The sequence below is a fragment of the Ursus arctos genome, unplaced genomic scaffold (assembly GCF_023065955.2).
Source record: "Ursus arctos isolate Adak ecotype North America unplaced genomic scaffold, UrsArc2.0 scaffold_21, whole genome shotgun sequence".
NCBI lineage: Eukaryota > Metazoa > Chordata > Mammalia > Carnivora > Ursidae > Ursus > Ursus arctos.
In genome coordinates this window covers 44,822,594-44,841,898 of record NW_026622886.1, presented here as the reverse complement: position 1 = coordinate 44,841,898, position 19,305 = coordinate 44,822,594, and the positions used below count along the sequence as shown (strand labels likewise).

Here is a 19,305-nt window from a genome sequence, read left to right as displayed (position 1 = left end):
CTCCTGACTCCCACCCTTCCCATCCGCCATGCACAACCGCCTGCTCCCTCAATTGCAGTCGATCACACTCTTCCCTTCCTTTCATCCAATAAATAATCCTTGGCCATTCACCAGGTGTCAGGGACCAGGGGAGGCACTGCCCCCCTCCTGGGGGATTACAGGCTAGCTGAAGAGACCTATTTGAACAGGTAATTGGAGTAATTAATGACTTACCCCTTACATTTAGCTCTGGACTAAATCATCTAGGTTCTTATTCATTTTCTTCCTTCTCTGTTTTCTGCTTCCATTCCTCTATTTGGCCCCTGAGACTTCACATATATACTTCTTTCTTTCTTTTTTTAAAGATTTATCTATTTAGGGGCACCTGGGTCGCTGAGTCGTTTAAACCTCTGCCTTTGGCTCAAGTCATGCATGATCTATGAGAGAGCGAGCACACGTGAGCAGGGGGAAGGGCAGAGGGAGAGGGACAGAAGCAGACTCCCAGCTGAGCACGGAGCCCCACTTGGGGGTAGATCCCAGGACCCTGAGATCATGACCTGAGTCAAAATCAAGAGTCAGGTGCTTAACCAACTGAGCCACCCAGGTGCCCCTTCACATACATATTTCTATGCTGGTTTTCTTCTGGATACCTAAATCTGCTTTCTCTCACCATTTTCCTTTAAACTCGTTAGGACTGCCTTCCTAGAACATTGCTTTCATCATTCATTCTCCTCAGAAACACACCAGCATAACCCACACCTCCCACAGTAAATGTATTTCTCTGCCTGGCTTCCCTTATCCTCAATTATGTTCCCTTGATACCAACTCGGTCCGATTTCCCATAGATGCTCTCTTTCTTTTTGGCCATCTTTCTTACTGTTTCTCAGACCCACTCTTTTTGTTTATGTGTTTGCAATCATGGGGATTCCTGCCCTAGGACACCTTTCCTTCCATTGTTCGAAACTGCAAAACCTAGACCAAACCCTACCACGCTTTTCCAACTAGAGTAGCCCTCACCTTAAATTTCTCTGTGAGAAGCGATTTTGCTGATTCAGTAAAAATGAACTTACAAAGAAGGGTAAGGGTAATGATTCTGGGGCACCAAAACTCCAGAGCCTCAGAGATGCAAATAGGGTGAACCCTTTCTGCCAAATCCATTCATGTTGTAGAACAGGGGTAAATATTTTAGGCTTTGTGGGTCATACAGTCTCTGTTCCAACTACGCAACCACCTTGAGTGAGGGTAGCCAAAGCTCAAATGTATACAAATGAATGTGGTGGTACTAAAAAAAATTACTTACAGAAAGGGGCCGTGGTGGAATTTGGCTTTGGGCCATCGTTTGCTGTCCCTGCACTAGCAGAAGACTTGGATAGTGGTGAAAATCTTCTCTTTTAGAAGGTAAAGGACAACTGGAAGTGCCTCCGATCAGCCCCTTATCTTCCCTAGGTAGCTCAACTGTTCCCTTAAGACAGTGTGCACCCTAGGAGCACATTCCCAGCCTAGAAGTCACTACCACGAGAATTTGGGCTGTGACCATCTGTCAGAGCTATTTTGGTCCATGAAGAAGTAGTGTCCATGATCTCTTCTTCATGGACCAAAATAGAAGAAGAGATCATGGACACTACTTCTTTGTCTAGGCTTGAGACACGTCAAGGAAAGAGTCCACTGTTCATCCTCCCTCTTTCCTCCAGACTGGCAGGAGGCTCAGAGCTCAGCAAACCTTCACCCACACTTCCACGTGCCGGGCCCTGCATGCTCTCATTTGGTCCTTACACCAGTCCTGTGATGTAGATGCACTCTGCATCGCATCTAGTTTCATATGGAAGAAACAGAGGCGGTCTTAGTCCATGTTAGCCACCGGTCCAGTACAGAAATGATCTCGGTGCTTACACAGGTGAGCTGTGGGAGTAAGACAACCCCCCTCCCCACCAAGATTCTTATCTCGATGTGAATGCAAACAAATAATGAAGATGACTCATTACCTCTAGTCTTCACAACAACCCCTCAAAAAGCCTATTTTTTTCACTTTATTCTTGGAAAATTAGACTCATAGGGGTTAAGCAGTTTACCCAACTTTGCCTATTTAGAAAGATCAGAGTTAAGAGTCAAATCCATGCCAGTCTGGCTCAATAAACTGGCTCAATAAACCCATTTCTTTGAGCTGCTGACCTAAACACCAACTTCAATGTGTTTGTAAAGCCTCAAAAATGCTTGCTCATATGAAGTGAGGATCTGTCAGCTTCATGGGGTCTCGTGTCCCCAGGGAGGGCCTCAGAGAGGCCCCGAGGCAAACCAACCCCGTGATCTGAGGACTGGCGCCCAGGCACAAACAGCAGAAGCGGGCACAGCCCCTATTCCTTCACCACCAACCAGGCGTCTGGCTGCACTACCAGGTCCAAACTGCGTAAGTGGCTTTTGATGGCGGTGACGCTCCCCGCACACACACTGGGGCAGTGCCGAGGCAGAGGGAGGCATGTTCTTACCAGCCTGTCATATTGAAGTCCCTGTAGAGCATCTTCTTTCCAAGTTCCTTTCTCTGTACTCTCCTTGGAAACTCCAAATGTGTGAACTCATTTCCCAGCAAGTGAGGCTGCATGAATGCCTAATAGCAAAAGAAAGGAACAAAACCACACACACACATATTTAGAAGAAAAAATAAGACTCAATAATGTTTTGCAAATCAAGACAGTCCGTATATCAAAAACAAGAAAATTGTTCTCCTATTTTAAGGGAAATAGATTTACAAATCTACAAAGAGTTATCAGCAAATAAAAATCACCAACTGAATTTATTAAGGGACATAACAATTTCATTTCATATGATAAATTAATTGTAATCAGAGACACGGATCACTAACGTCAAAAGGAAAAGAAACTGCGTTTCTCCACAAGTTCACTTTTTAATTCAAATCCAAGATTGTTTCATTTTCCTAACGGCATGTTGATGCAGCAAGAAAGCTCACCCTGCCTCTCCTCCTTGGCTCTCTCTGCTCTTGGCGATCATGGCTTTGCCTTTGAAACCTGCATGTGAATCTCCACATGGACACAATGGCCCAAGAGAGCAGGTTGGGGCTGGATACACCAGACGGGAACTTTCTGTTGGACTCCTTCCATTTTGCTCTGCAGTAATTTGATCATGTAATTGGAAGACTCTTCCAGAGCAGATGGCTTCTTCCCCTCCCCCAAATCTCTGTTCACACTACAAAAGTCTTGAGCAAACAGCCACTTAGGGAATTGCTTTGAAACAACAAACAGTCTCATTGTCACGTTCGAAATTCAAATCCAGCTATCCAAGAGATGAAATGCTCAAGTATTAACTTCCCTGCTCGAAGGCCACACACCATAAGCAAACCTGCATGGAGCTTCGCCACTCCAAGCTGCACGCCTGCTGATTAGCACTGTGGTGGAATGGATCCTTTCTCTTCCTCCCTCCATCTCCTCTCTCTCTGGCAGGGAAGAGTGGACAGAGCAAATCATGACCTGGCACTGTAGGAAAGGACGGATCCCTGCCACAGGACAGACGGCCATGTCCTCAGTCCACTGGAAATAGGCACCTCCCACAGCCTCGTATCCAGGACCGGACACGGGCAGGTCTGCTGATTCTCACGGTGGTTTGCCGGTTCCGTTGGACGTTGGTCATCCTAAGCTAGGCCTATCGGGAATCAAAGGAAGCCAGCTGAATTATCACCGGGTTGGCTAGACTGGGCCAGATAATGGAATTCTGAGCAGGCTTGGAGACAGGGCAGGACAGTACTGAGAAGAGGAAGCATCTTCACTGTCTGCTGTAGCCCCCAAAGTTTCCAGGTGTGGCAGGAATTCTACATCATCTTGGAGGGGCTCTGAAACCTCTGCTGGGGGTGAGGGTTGGGCTGATGATGAATATCAAGAACACTTAAACACTGAGTTTGACCGAGAGGGTCCCTGGGAAGGAAGGAAGGAAGGAAGGAAGGAAGGAAGGAAGGAAGGAAGGAAGGAAAGAAGGAAGGAAGGAAGGAAGGAAGGAAGGAAGGAAGGAAGGAAGGAAGGAAGGAGGGAAGGAAGGAAGGGGGAGAGAAGGGAGGGGAGGGGAAGGGAGGGGAGGGGAAGGGGGAGGGAGGGGAGGAATCAAGGAAGGAAGGAAGGAGGGAAGGAGGGAGGGAGGGGAGGGAGGGAGGAAGGAAGGAAGAAAACTAATACTTCATAGGGCAGGTCAGTGGTGTGGGCTTTGGGTGAGACAGACTTGGGTTTGAATCCAAGTTCTGCATTTGTAAGCTGTGTGATTTCAGTTGGTGATTAAGCTTCGGGAGCCTCAGTTTCTTAATCTCTCCTAGATTGTGTATTTATCTCACACTTTTAATAATTAAATGAATGCACTTATCATAGTTGTCTGTGCTCATAAAAAAAAGAAATTATTCTATCTATCTAATGACTAGTGAGCCCTATTACATCCTAACTATGACATGTGCTTTGTGAGCTCTCATTTCACGCTGCCAACAACCTTACAAGGTGGAACTGGCTACACAGTCTGCGGGGCCCAGTGCAAAATGAAAATATGGAGCCTCTGTGCAAGATTAAGGAATTCTAGACAGCAAGAGCAGAGCACTGACCGTGTACAGGGCCCTGTGCAGCTGCACGAGTCACACCCCCAGGAAGCCAGCTGTCCTGATCGAAGGAGCAGAGGCATAAATTGTCAATGGACAGCAGCACCTACTATGCGCCCTTTATCATCCCCTAGAACTGTGGGACCCATCAGCATGACATTTTTCTCTCTACTCTGCCCCCCAAGCTGTTCTAACACTGACTTAGGGGTTACCACATACCACGCACTTATATGCTTGTTGCTACATCAACAATCCTACAAAGCACATGTCACAGACTCAATTTACAAATGAGGAAATGAAGATCCAGGGAACTTAAGACACCTAGCCCAAGGTTATCCGCCAGGGCTGGGTGGTTTCAGAGCCTGAACTTAATACCGTGTCTATAACACCCATTCCAACCCTTTAACCTGCACACGCATTTACAAAAAACAAAAAGCGGGCAAAAGGCCTGTGAGCCTGTTGCTCCTGGACCATGCAAAGTCTGAATTGCCAATAGGTACCTATGAGGATCGAATTAACAAAAAATTACAGATCTGCACACAGCTTGACCATAACGATATTCCCGAAGTAGCTAGAAGAAATCCTTGAATAATACGAGGGATTAAATAAATGAGTAAAAATCCATACAAAGGAATTCTAGGGTATCGTTTATACTGACACTACAGAGAATTGTAATGACAAGGGAAGAGCGGATATATTTGCAAAAGCAGGTTATCAAACAATGTATGTCAGTGACTGTGTGTACGGGTATGAGCTTATGTAAGTGGTGTCAAATACACACACAGGTCTACGTAGAAGACATACATGTACATACAAGTGAATGTGTGTGTATCAATACAGGTAAATGCCATACATATGTATTATTAACAAACAGGTGAGTATCCAAAGGCCATTTCTAAGTACATTTCTTCACAGACCCAAGTGACCAAGAGGGGTCAGTGTGCAGCATTCCAGGTACTTGGCCCCCTGATCAGGAGCATGAGTGGCCCTTTGATGGTGCTCTAACCAGGTACCCTCACACTCTTTCTGCGAGGATACATTTGCCCGGGCAGTGGTAAGGGAAGATCTGCTGAAGGAAGACGTCTGCAAAGCGGCTAGGAACTCCTGAGCCGCTCGCTCTGTGCACGGGCCACCTCACCTCTCCCCGTGAGGATGCGCAGGCCCAGAGTGGCCTTAAACCCCATGTTCCAGTGACATCTGGAGTCCCTTCACGTGCAGAGGCTTTCAGGGCTTCAAACGTCTTGCTATCTCCCATTACAGCAACAGGCTACTGTGTTTCATCAATTCTGAGATGCCCTTTATCAGCGGAGTTATTATTTTCTTACCTCTAAGCAAGGGGGGAAAGGGGCCAATTACCCTATGTACAGTACTTTCTTGCCACTTGGACTTTTTATTCTTTTTGAAAGAGCTCCTTTGGACTTAGACAAATTTTTACATATCACTCTGGGGTATATTTAAGAAGACTATATAGGTGAAGTATATATCGCCTCAGGTTTTCCAAAACGTTTTCACGTCTAGAACCCAACTGCTCATCGGTTTTCAATGCTGAGTCACTAACGTTCGTGATTTTCCACACACTCGCGGCCTGTGTTTCCTTGGAGCACTGGTGAGGCAGCGTTTCTTCAATAATTCACCGAAGAACTACCGGCCTCAGAAGCAGGGGTGCAAAGTTCTTAAGTCAGCTCTGCAATTACCTCGAGCCTGCTTACTTCTAACTGCCACTTCAGGAATGAGGCTCGACAAGTCAGATTCACACCTCCACGCCCGCTGCACAACCAGGCGAATCCAAGGAGGCTTAAGAGGGCTTCATTTTTGTCTGCAGGGTTTTCTACGCCGCCGGACACCCGCTCTGCAAGTCCGGTGCTGCTCTTTTGATGTCCGCGCACACCCAGGACGGGACGTCCTCGTCATGCCTGACCCTTGGCTGACAGCACCCATCGGCTGTAAAATATCCCAACTTCAGATAGGTCAAAAGGTGAAAAAAAAAAAAAAAAGAGTGCCTTACTTGTGAAATAATACTGTAATAGTCCTCCTCCACGGACACTGATGTCACACCCTTCGACTTCTCTACCTTCGTGGTTGCTTTTCTTCTTCCCTTACTAACTGGCACACTTCACACAACGCAGGGCGTATTTTCTGTCACAATTATGCCCACCATAGAATTTACCTGTATTCCATGTGTACCTAGGACATGCATTTACTATTTTAAAAAAATCACCATCCTGGGGCGCCTGGGTGGCACAGCGGTTAAGCGTCTGCCTTCGGCTCAGGGCGTGATCCCCGCGTTATGGGATCGAGCCCCACATCAGGCTCCTCCGCTATGAGCCTGCTTCTTCCTCTCCCACTCCCCCTGCTTGTGTTCCCTCTCTCGCTGGCTGTCTCTATCTCTGTCGAATAAATAAATAAAATCTTTAAAAAAAAAAAAATCACCATCCATATCCTAATCGTAGGCTCCCTTCTTACCAGCAATTTCAACACCCACTATCGTTGTATTTGTCAGACCTGATGGGAGTTACTGGTGTTAAAGAAAAAACAACTCAAGGACTAAGTACAGCAGAGTCTGCTCTTTGGAGTCACCTCTTTGGAGGTGGTTGATTCATGAAAAATGAGACGGTGTAATACGATGTGACACGTGCCCGTTGGTTTCCAGAGGAACACATACCTCTGCTCGTTTGTGTAGATCTCTTTCTGCAGTACTCATCAAAGTTTTTGTATTTCGTCCAGTTAGGTGGGCTGTTAGACCGAAATACCACAGGCTGGGGGCTTGAACCCTGTCTCTCAGTTCTGGAGGCTGGGAAGTCCAGGATCGAGGTGCCAGTGTGTTCGCTGCCGGGCTGGCAGACGCCACCTTCCTGCATCTCACGCGGGCTTTCCTCGGTCTCTCGCGGGAGAGAAGTTGGGATCTCTGGGGTCTCTTCTTCTCAGGCATTAATCCTATCTGATGAAGGCCTTACTCTTATGATCTCATTTAATCTTAATTCCTTCTGTTAAGGTCCTATCTCCAAATTTAGCACTGCGGGGGGTAGTGCTAAACTTCAACAGAAGTTTTAGGGGGGATAGCGGCACACTCAGTCCATCACATGGTCTTTTATGTACACATTTGTGTGAGTACATACACTCAGTCATCTAGATGTAAAATGTTATCTGACGGTTTCCTTTTTTTTTTTTTTTAAGATTTTATTTATTTATTCGACAGAGATAGAGACAGCCAGCGAGAGAGGGAACACAAGCAGGGGGAGTGGGAGAGGAAGAAGCAGGCTCATAGCGGGGGAGCCTGATGTGGGGCTCGATCCCACAACGCCGGGATCACGCCCTGAGCCGAAGGCAGACGCTTAACCACTGTGCCACCCAGGCGCCCCTGACGGTTTCCTTTTTAACTTACCTATATTTATAACTATTTCTACTATTGAACATGGATTATTGTTTGAAAAAAAAAACTAAAAATCATTATCTTTTATTTTTACTTAATTTTAATAAAGCTTTTGTTTTAATTCCAGTATTGTTAACTTCTAGTGTTATATTAGTTTCAGGTGCACAATATAGTGATTCAACAATTCTATACATTACTCAGTGCTTATCACCAGTGCACTCCTTAATCCCGCTACCCACCTCCCTTCTGGTAACCATCAGTTTATTCTCTATAGTCAAGTGTCTGTTTCTTAGTTTGTCTCTTTTTCCTTTGCTCATTTGTTTAAATTCTTAGCATAATACTTCCTAGCTTCATCCATGTCATTGAAAATGGCAAGATTTCATTTTTTGATGGCTGCAAATATTCCATTGTATATAGATACCACATCTTCTTTATCAATTCACCTATCGGTGGACACTTGGGCTGCTTCCGTAACTTGGCTATTGTAAATAACGCTGCTACAAACCTAGAGGTGCATGTATTCCTCTGCATTAGTGTCCTTGTATTCTTTGGATAAACACCCAGTAGTGAAATTGCTGGATCATAGGGTATTTCTATTTTAACTTTTTTTTAAAAGATTTTATTTATTTATTTGACAGAGATAACCAGCGAGAGAGGGAACACAAGCACACAAGCAGGGGGAGTGGGAGAGGAAGAAGCAGGCTTCCAGCGGAGGAGCCTGATGTGGGACTTGATCCCAGAACGCCAGGATCACGCCCTGAGCTGAAGGCAGACGCTTAACGACTGCACCACCCAGGCGCCCCTCTATTTTAACTTTTTGAGGAGCCTCCATACTATTTTCCACAGTAGCTGCATCAGTCCGCATTCCCACCAACAGTGGAAGAGGGTTCCTTTTTCTCCACATCCTCGCCAACACTTGTTGTTCCTTGTGTTGTTGATGTTAGTCATTCTGACAGGTGTGAGGTGATATTTCATCGTAGTTTTGATTTGCATGTCCCTGATGATGAGTGATGTAAGCGTCTTTTCATTTGTCTGTTGGTGGTCTGTAGATCTTCTTTGGAGAAAATGTCTACTTGTGTCTTCTGCTCATTTTTAAATTGGATTGTTTGTTTTCTGGGTGTTGAGTTGTAGAAGTTCTTTATATATTTTAGATACTAATCCTTTATTGGATTTGCAAATATCTTCTCCCATTCTGTAGTGTGCCTTTTCGTTTTGATGACTGTTTCCTTCACTGTGCAGCTTTTTATTTTGATGTGGTCCCAGTAAGAGAACACAGTTTTTAAAGTAGGTTTTAGAAAATTGGTGAGAGGAGCTTCACTGTTATTGTTATTCCAATAATTTGAGGGAAAGCTAATGTCACTGGAAAGGACCAACCAGGCTCCAAGGCAGGGGATGCTGAAGCCCACTGCTTCCCAACAGCCCAGCACAGAGACATTTTATTCTCAAAGGCAGAGTGGACCACAACTAGGCAATTCAGAAACAACTTCTCAGAGGCTGTGCAGCATTCAAGCAACACAACTCGTTAGTGTTGCTTCATTAGAGTTGGCCTGTCCCACCAGAAGCATCACTCACATCAGCGTTCTGGAATCTTGAGCTTCGAAAGTGATTTTACTTTGAATTCAATGTAAGCAACACACCCAAAGTGTAAAGACTGTAGAATGTGGGTGTAAGAACTTATTAGGTTCCTCTTAGCAGTAAAGTCCAATGGTATCTTGACTCCAAACTTACGAGATTCTTGGATGATTTTGGCATGTTTTACTCTACTGCTCATATCTGGGCAGTTCATAAATAGGTATGCAAGACTACTTTCCTTTCCCAAGGCACATTTCACAGGGATGCTGGCCTACTAAAAATGCGGACCTTAACGGGATAAAAATCCAAGACAGGAGAGCAAGAACACATTAAGATCCCTACAAAATAAAAATTTTGGACACTCTCCTAAACGTTCCTTGTTTTTCTGAGATGCTGGATGTATTTTAGCTTTTTCTCTATGATGATGGTATTTGGGCATACGTATGTTAGAACATTTGCATGGTGATGCAAGTAATACCAGCCACACTTAAATATGTTCATTATTTTTAAACCTTAGATGTATGCCAGGGCCTAGCATAGCACCTAACACAGTAAAGACTCCAAGTAAGTATTTGCTGGAAGAATGAATACAAAACATTCTGACCTGCTATACACAATTACATTTGGTAATTAAACTACAAAATAATACAACATAGCTTTCAATTTTTTGAAAAAGTTAAAACTCAGGTCCACGGCACATAAAAACAATCTTGGGACACATATTACTGTATTTTGGACTTAGTTAACTTTTTATAATTTGATACCTTCCTATAAGTCCACATGTGTGTTGGTACAGTTATACCATTTAAAGCCTCACGATATTTCACATTCCTAAGAATATCCAAATAATGTCATGTCTCTTCTCTACTTAATAAGCATGCCAACTAGAAACCCAGAAATGCATTTTATACTAAAATCGATTTAAAGTGTGCTGGCCTGCTCCATGTTAAAAAAAAAAAAAAAAAGGACCACTTTTTATACCTCCATTTTTAGCCTAAAATATGGGGCTTTCCCACAAGGAAGCATAACAGAATGCTCCTAACTGAGGGGAACGGATGGAGATGCACTGGAGTTCAGGTGTCACCACAAATGACCTCTGGAAAGAAAGCTTGGTAACCACTGCCCCGACAACACCAAAGACAGGTTGCCAGGGGTCTTTTAAGGAGCCTGCAGAGCTCAAGTTTGGTAAAAAGAGGGTAGGACATATTCTTGCCACTTAGTGTGTGGACAGCTGATGAGAATAAACTTGCAGACATGGTTACATTTGGCTGGGGACAAGACGGACAGCTCATCTAGGGAAACGATGCTAGAGTGACCTGCTGTGCCGAGAAGCGGCAGGACACCAGAGGATCAGACGTCTTCTGGCTGCTTTCCTCTCTAGTCCTGGGCAGGAACTAGCTGCAAGGGGATGGAAATAAGCACTTACTGTGAAGAAACACAACCACCCTATCCCAGTGAGAATCTCTGAGTCACGGAGGGATTTCAGCCGTAACAGGAGGGGACAAGCCTGAAAAAGAGATGCCTTCCAGAACCTTCTAGGAAGCCTCTCATTAGAGCAGAGTGGATGAGTAACCTGAACCAGGTCTGTCTTACTCTGGAGCACAGGGATCCGAGCTCCACCCTCCCAGGCTGCAGGAGAGCTTTGAGCACCTTGGCAAGGCAGGGTGGACACGGAGTGGAAGCAGAACGGAGAAGTAGAGAGAGTGGTATGTATGGAGCGGTGACTGGAGGAGACAGAGCACTAGGCTTCCTGCAGATGCCGAGACGGTGGGTCCTGAGGTGACTCAAAATTGCCTGCTGGGAAACACAAAATGCTTACTCCTTTTAATAAAATTTCCTTCTGTTGTCTCGTGGTCACCTTGCCAGCGAGTGGTGCCAGCTAACGAGAGGATTATCTCAGGTTTGGGGTATCCAGCCAAAGGAATGCATGCAACTAACACAGGGCTCCTGCATGCGCCAGGTATCAGGGGCTAGGGATTCAAGGAACAAATAAAAAGAGGTCCCTTTATTCAGAGCTCACGTGTGAGTGGGGGAAACTGAGGAAGGCTTATGGGTGGAAACGGAGATACCCCAGGGGCTAAGGGATAAAGCGTGGGGCACTCACTGGGTGGGTCAGAGAGAATCTGCAAAGCATCTGAAAAGCTGGTCACGGAAGGCCTCTGGGGCCAGAGCAGCAAGACGAGAGGCGAGGACGTGCGGAGCAGCATGGTGAGTAGAAGGGCTTTTGGAGCTGCTCTTAGGAGAGAACAGAGAGGCGGCAGAAGGGTGCCTTTCTGGGGGACCTATCCAGCTGCTTGACCATGGGCTCCTACAGAGCCCCAAAGAAGGCCCCTCCCTCGAAGGGTAATAACCAATTAAATACAGTAAAAGTATTTTTTGTAAAAAAACAAAACAAAACAACTTTTTGACCAAGTATAATATATAACACAGTAAGTTTCTGTACCACATGCACATATGGGTTCACGTACTTTCATAAATTAGACACACGCATGTAACTGGCATCCAGATCAAGAAACAACACACTAGCAGCACCTGGGGCCAGGACCCCATCCAACCGTTGCTCTCCCGGTGGAGGCACTATATCCCAACCTGCGTGTTGGTGTAGCCCCTTCGTACACTTACTAGGAAATCCTATAAGCTGCCCCCGGCGCTGGGTGCTAAGTCTGTGTGATTCACCCACGTTGTTGCACGTCGTTCAAACGTGTTCATTCTCAGTACTGCATGGCATTCCAGCCTGTGACTCTGACTGACAACTCTCTTATGCATTCTACTTTCCAAGGACAAGTGGATAGTTTCCACTTCGGGCTATTACACCCCACGCTGCCGTGCACACCCCAGGCTTTGGTGAACTTCTGTGTACGCTCCGGTTAGGCGCGTACCTCGGAGTAGAACTGCTGGGCCAAACCCTTTTTCAAAGTAGTTGTTCCAATTTCCACTCCCATCGGCAGAATATGGAAAGTAAAAATACTCATGTGTTCAATGAGAAGGGAGATTCCATAACAGGAAATAGTCGGTGAAGTCCTCTTACTAGAAAACTTTCATAGGAGCTAATTTTTTAAATGTTCGGACCTCCCAGTATTTGAAAGGAAGTCATCAAAATGAAGATTTTCAGGGTTTTTCACAAATCTTAAAAAAAAAAAAGAAAAGATTACTGAGTAATCTCTCTTCTTTCTTGCTCTTAGGAAGGGAAAAACCTTGTCAGATTATATGAGGGGAGGACTGGAAGCCTTACATTTCAAGATGATTTACCATGATAGAAAGTCTAAGGTCACGAAGGAAATGAAATTAATAACATCAGCCAAGCCACTGATGGTCACACTAGTGGTCAAATGAGACGGCTCTTCCAGAGCCAAGGCTGGCTGCCTGATTTACAGAAATAGAATATTTTGGTTTGGGTTAAACAAAAATGAAGGGAAAATGTTAAATGGCTGAGATCTAAATATGTATGTGTTGGAGTCTTTCATAAAGAATTCTCTGTCTTAATTTATCCTTAAAAATCTCAAAGTAACAAGAACCAAGCTTATGTATATATGCCATTATAAAATTGAATATTGATAAAATTCTGTCTGGCTACATGGATGTCAAGAAAGATTCACATTTAAATTTCTACATGGGACTGTACTGATCAACCAGAGAAAAGCATGCCCCTAAAATAACTCTAAAATTGTAAAATTTATAGCTTACGATAAAGGAGCCACATGGAAACTGGTATGCAAATGGACATATTAAACAAAATTGCCTAGATTTGTCAACTCTACAACAGTTTAATGTATAGAATAAGGGGTAAAAAGTATTCATTTACATAAAACATATAAAGTTTCCATATTCATATGCTTAATGCTTTTTTCCTCCCAAGGAAAAATCTGGGAAAGGAATTCATTTGAAGAGAGAACAACTCATGTCAGCAAAAAGAATGTGCCTGCATATCCTCAATCCCTTTGCATATGCAAATGCAATTTATAAATTTTATAAAAGGCCATAGAAATAGTCCCAATGGCAGGACGGCCATACAGAAGTTCTTCATCTGCAGTTAGATGTGAAACGAAGAGATTTTATTTTGTGTCTGATCCAGGCCCAGTTGTAAGCACATTATAAATATTAACTCATTAGTCCTCGTACCAATCATGGGAGGATCCTGTAATTACCCGATTTCACTGATGAAGCAACTGGAACAGAGAAAACTGTTTATACACAGCTAACTTTTGTCCCGGTAAGCCTCAGTGAATGCTATCTACCTCTTTCACAACATATTTAACTTTAACACCTTTAAAGGATGCACGACACTATCTTGCTTCTTTCCACTCAGATCAATTTTTAAGGGGCCCTATGGACAGCTGGCTCTGGCTTTATGTGCCCAACTTTTTCTTTAGAATGCTGCAAGGGACAGGGGTTTTAGAGAGTCTAAGGATTCTGTGTGCGTAGCAACTGTGCAGAAAGAGCGAGCTTTTTTAAGAAGTTAAGGATACATTCTCGTGGTGATTTCGTTTAGCCGTGTGGAATTCATTTTCTTAGGTCTGCACAGCAGGTTTAGAATACCTCAACACCAAGCCTCTGACTCCTCCCAACCTGGAATAAACAAAACATCCACTTACATTCATTTTCAAAACCAAGGCTCTGTGAGCACCTGGGTGGCTCAGTCGGTTAAGCATCTGCCTTTGGCTCAGGTCATGATCCCAGGGTCCTGGGATTGAGTCCTGCATCAGGCTCTGTGCTCAGCAGGGGGTCTGCTTCTCCCTCTGCCCCTCCTCCTGCTTGTGCTTTCTCTCTCTCTCTCTCTCAAATAAACAAATAAAATCTTAAAAAAAAAAAATCAAGGCTCTGGAAGTGGTGAGGTTCACTTATAAGGGTAATGTCTTCAGAGTCTTTCCAGAAGCCAAGCAGTGTTCCCAGAGCAGCCAAATATAAGCTCTGCCTCTAAAACTCTGGGCAGTGCCATTTTTGTGCTCTAAAAATCTGGTTTCTCTGTGACACCTGTGTGATCAATCGAACCTACAGTCAATATGAAAAAGGCCAACCATTTTTTACCTGCCATTTTTTAATTAGAAATTCTGAAACTCACACGCAGTTTTGCAAGAAAGGGTTAAGGGGGGGCGGGGAGAGGTGGGATTGGAGCGGATTTTTCCATGACTCAGTCATCAAGCAAAGCAGAGTGGTGGTGAAGTTGCCGCCCTGTGACTAAAGGCCTCCCGGGCTAAACCTGCTCTCAAGACTAAATGGGACATGGGGCTGGTGGGTCAGTCACTTTTACTCACTAGCACACTCGACCCGTCCAAATCACAGTATCCTGTTTTAAAAAAGCAGGTTCAGAATTAAGGAATATACTTTTCAGGAGATCACTCTTAAGCATGAAAAATCCCGAAAAGCCAAGAGGCACAGCACCAGCACCGTCCACTTGAAACCTTTCCAAACCCAGCACCAGGGAAACAGCATGCAAACAGAATCAGACTCGGCAGTGAAGGCTGGGGGTAGTTCCAAGGACACCGCAAGAAATCACCGCAGATAATGTTGCACTTGTACGTATCAAATGTGTATTTGAAACCCACTTTCATCTCTTCTGTACGTTGCCCTTGATGAAAAACAGCTGCAGACTTGGATTATCTGCAAGGACAGAAGTGCATTATTTGAAGGTTTGATGATACCAGCACATCTTCATGTAATCAAATCAGAGTTTATAAATATGTCTAGGCAGAACGGAGGGGAAGCCATCACTCTCACACCTCGGGGCTACAGAGGTCCCCCTGAGGGAGATCCATTTCTGGCTGTCACCTGAAGCAAAGGTGGGGGTGGTTTCCTGGAGGCCATGGCATCAAAGCAGTAAATTCCGCTGAGACACAACCATAACCAGACTGCTTTCCCTCCTATCTGCACCCTGACTCCATCCAAACATTCCATTTAGCTTGGTGGACCTCCTTAAATATTTTATTTCAATCATCCTGGAAACATTAAAAAAAAAAAAAAAAAGGCACAGTGACAGAAGAACAAGGCTTACGCATGACTGCAGGCCAGCAGCTCTCCCTGGCTGCTGGGGCAGAAGTTCACAGCCCCTGACCCCTTCATCACACCTGCCACATTCCGTGTGAACACGTCAAACCCTCCAGCCTGCTTGATTAATCACCCTGCCCAAGAATCTGTGGAACAAAGTTCACATTACGGGAGAGCGGCACGAAGGGCCCTCCCGAGGTCAGGATGCAAGACCAAACAAAATTAACATGCCTGCCACATCCGCCATCTTGTAATCTGCTTCCAGTACTGTAATCCCCAAACGTCCAGACTGTGCATACCAAGAACATTCCTCTTCGATGTGGATCAAAACGGTTCACGTACAATGGGCTCTGAATCTTCCCCACCTCCAAGAAAACCATTAACCATGTCTACATGTCAAACTGCAGACACAAGCTCAAGTCAAGTCTCTGGGGACCTAGAGGTTTTAATGCTTCTACCATAAATGTTTCTTCACACATCATAAAGAGAAAATTTAATTTGACCTAAGAATAAGGAGTACATTGTTAACTTTCCAGTGATGTATTAACTCGTTTAGATCATGTAAAGGATACTACGATCCCCATTGCACTGAAGTGTTTCATAATCAGTTCAAGCGAATCGATCTTCCACAAAAAATGAACTGGTAGGACTGGATGCACTTAAACTCATGAGATATATACTGTGTTTTATATTACCACGGGATTACTTTTCATTTTGATTTCAGAACCTACGGTGAATATCTCAAGGGAGGTCTCCTACACATTTCACTTAGAAGAGATTCAGAGAGATGGTGTGAGGGACTTGGGATCGCGTAGCTCTTGCCTGGGCTGGGCTGAGAGAAGTCATCACGCTACTGTTTTCCTCTCATAATTGAATTTTTTTAACACTCTATGCAATAAACCTCCTAATTCTCTCAAATACTTTACCACAAAGGCTTCACCACAAGATTATTTTACACTATAGATCCCCTAATTCTCTCAAAACTTCACTCAAAAAAAAAAAAAAACTTCACCACAAAGATTTGCATCATAGATCATGTGACTATTATTACAGATTTGTTCATTTCAAAGCATACATTTCTAGACTCCTGACAGAATGGGAAGTTGGATAACCAGGATATTTCATGTTCTGGTCATTTACACTCCTGTTGTCTGGGGAGAATAGTTATAAACCAGAGAAATGCATATGATTTAGGAGTAAGGATTAAAAAGGATGGGGACAGTTTCTTACTTTTAGAAATTCAGCAATCAGGCTCAGAGTGGCTACTGGGCTCAGAGTACACTCGTGGGTAAGAGTGCACACACTGATTGTTTAAGAGTGACACAAAAATACACATTAATCTTAGGAACATAAGGAGTGATTCCTAAATTAAAAATAAGGAAAAAGAATCATTGTGGTTTGCAGGCCAGTAGGATTTGTCGTGGCAAGACTGATTCATCAAACAATAATCAAATGAGTACTCTGTGCACAAAATACTTCTGCATGTAGTTTTTACTTAATCTTTATACCTGTCTTCTAAGGCTTTCTATGTCTGTTACTGGTGATGAAGCTGGGCATCAGTGAAGAGCCTTGTTGAAATCACAGACGCCGTTACGTGACAAAGCTGAGATCAGAAGAAACACACATCTCATTGCAACCCTTGAAAAACAGACCACCAGTATTTAGGAATCTGATAAATGTCAGCATTTCCATCCCTCCTTAAAAGTTAACATTTTGAACTCTCTGTACCATTCTTGTAACATGAAAATATGAAACTATTTCAGAACAAAAAAGTCAACCTGCTGTTCCCCACTGGCTTGAGCAGGAAAACAGGACACGGTTTTCATGAAAGGGCAAGGAGGTGATGAAGACAGGGTGTAGCGGAGGCATGGGAAGGCAAAGCGCTGTGACAGGTTTCAGGGGAAGGCAGGGCGGAGAGTACTGTGTGGTAATGATCAGATGGCATACAAATATTGGTTCTCTCTTTCATTTAGTCAACAAATCGCGATTCAGTGTCTCCTCCGTGCTGGGTACAACACAAATGACTAAGGCAAGGAGCCTGCCCTCCAGGACTCAGTCGGGAAGGGGAAAGAGAGAAGGTAACCAGCAATACAATAGCATCAGCTCAGAGCCATGCTACAGGCTTCTACGGCGCACTTCCACAGCGCGAGCATGGAGGACTGACACCCGCCGCTGGGAGAGGCAGGGGATGCTTCCTAGAGGACGTGACATGTATGCTGGGGTCTCAAAGCACGATGAGCAGTCTCCCTGGCAGAGGGCAGGGGAAGGGCCACGCAGCAGAGCATATGTCCAAAGGCATGCAGGTCAGGGAGATCAAGGTGTGGCCCAGAAATGGAAAGTGGTTCTCTGCCTACAGCCTGAGATGTGTGATGGTGTCGGCAGGGGCAGCAGAGAAACGGTGCAGGAGAGGTGGACGGTGACCCTAATTCTGGGTCTGCTGGGCACGGTCTGCATTCTGTACGGGGAGTGACACAGCCCACGATCAGATCACTTAGGTGGCTTCGTGGAAGATGGATTGGAGAAAGCCAGACAGGTGACAAGGAGGGCAGCTGTTATGAACTCTACTTGGAAGGACCTCACAGCCTGAAGGTCCCTTGTGACCCCCTAGTCTAGCGTCCCACCGTGTAAGTAACAAACCGAGGTCTGGAAAGGTTAAGAGACTTGCACAAAGTTACCCAGCCCGCAAGTCACAGAGCTGGGACGGGAATGAGGATCTTCTGCGGCTGCTGCAGGACCCCGTCCCCCTGCCTAGACTGCCAAAGAGAATGAGAGCTCTAAAGCCTGGGCTTCCCAGAGCGGCTACAAGTTTATTTGCTTGAAAAAAACAACAGAAAGGTTAGAGAGCAACAGCTGGTAAAAGAGCGAAGAAATGTTTTTACGTTGGGTTTGGATTCCTGCTGTCATTATGTACCAGAGCAACTGAGCTTAGATATTGAGTAAAGCAAACTAAATAGACAAGGGAATTGAGGGAAAGTGCATAGCCACTTTATAAATCGGCCACACTAATCAAACCCGGACTGTTCACACACGCCGAAATTCAAAGACGTGAGCAAAGTCCTTTTTGAGTAGCCTGGATCAACTTTCTCCTAAGAGCAGAGGATCACTACTTTAGCCGTGTTGTCTAAAAAGAAAGCCACTTGGCAAGAAAATATTTCATCCACAGAACTACTATTCATGCCGTCAGTCCCCAAAGATGCCCAAAGCAACCTCGCGTGACTGCCACCGTCACTGAAGTGAGACTGGAAGCCAAACGCCCTAGCCCTGGAATTTGAGGACAGGAAGTACCTTCTCGTTTCCAGAAAACTCAAATCTCGAGGTGAAGCAAAAATGCTCAAGATCTGAAAAACCAAATAGCCCCCTAGAGCCCACTCATAATTTTCACTCCAAAGAGGGTGATCTACACGGAGAACTTATTTTCAGGACGGAAGCAGATTTTCTGACGCCCGCATCTTTCCCAAAGGGCCCTCGAGACTTCGTATCATCCGTGTGAAGCAGTGGGGTATCAGCAGGATCTTGGGGCTGCCTTCCTCCTCAGGACTGAGCCCCCATTTTGAGTTCAAGTGAGTAGCGGGCCAAGGAAGAGAGGTGTCTGTGTGATCCAACACCCCACTTCATATTGTCCCTACCAACCCATTAAGAGAAACAGAGCGCATCACGTCTTCGATTGGTTACAGATGGGAGAGAAACAGCCACAATAATAAATTCACGGAGGTGGAGTGTGTCGTCACACACGGAGCCAGGATGTGTGATCCAGAAGGTGTGTGGGGGGGGAGTTAATACCATATGTCGTTTGACTGCCGTGGGCCTGCTCCCATGTCAATAG

At 44.9% G+C, this 19,305-nt stretch overlaps 1 protein-coding gene across 1 annotated transcript in view; it reads right to left on the bottom strand.

Annotated features, from left to right (window-relative positions):
* Positions 1-19,305, bottom strand: part of PPM1H (protein phosphatase, Mg2+/Mn2+ dependent 1H) — a 240,073-nt gene that overhangs the window by 61,395 nt on the left and 159,373 nt on the right. The window contains exon 6 of the mRNA XM_026500121.4: positions 2,463-2,581. Coding sequence (XP_026355906.1) covers positions 2,463-2,581 — 119 coding nt within the window. The remainder of the gene's footprint in view (positions 1-2,462; positions 2,582-19,305) is intronic.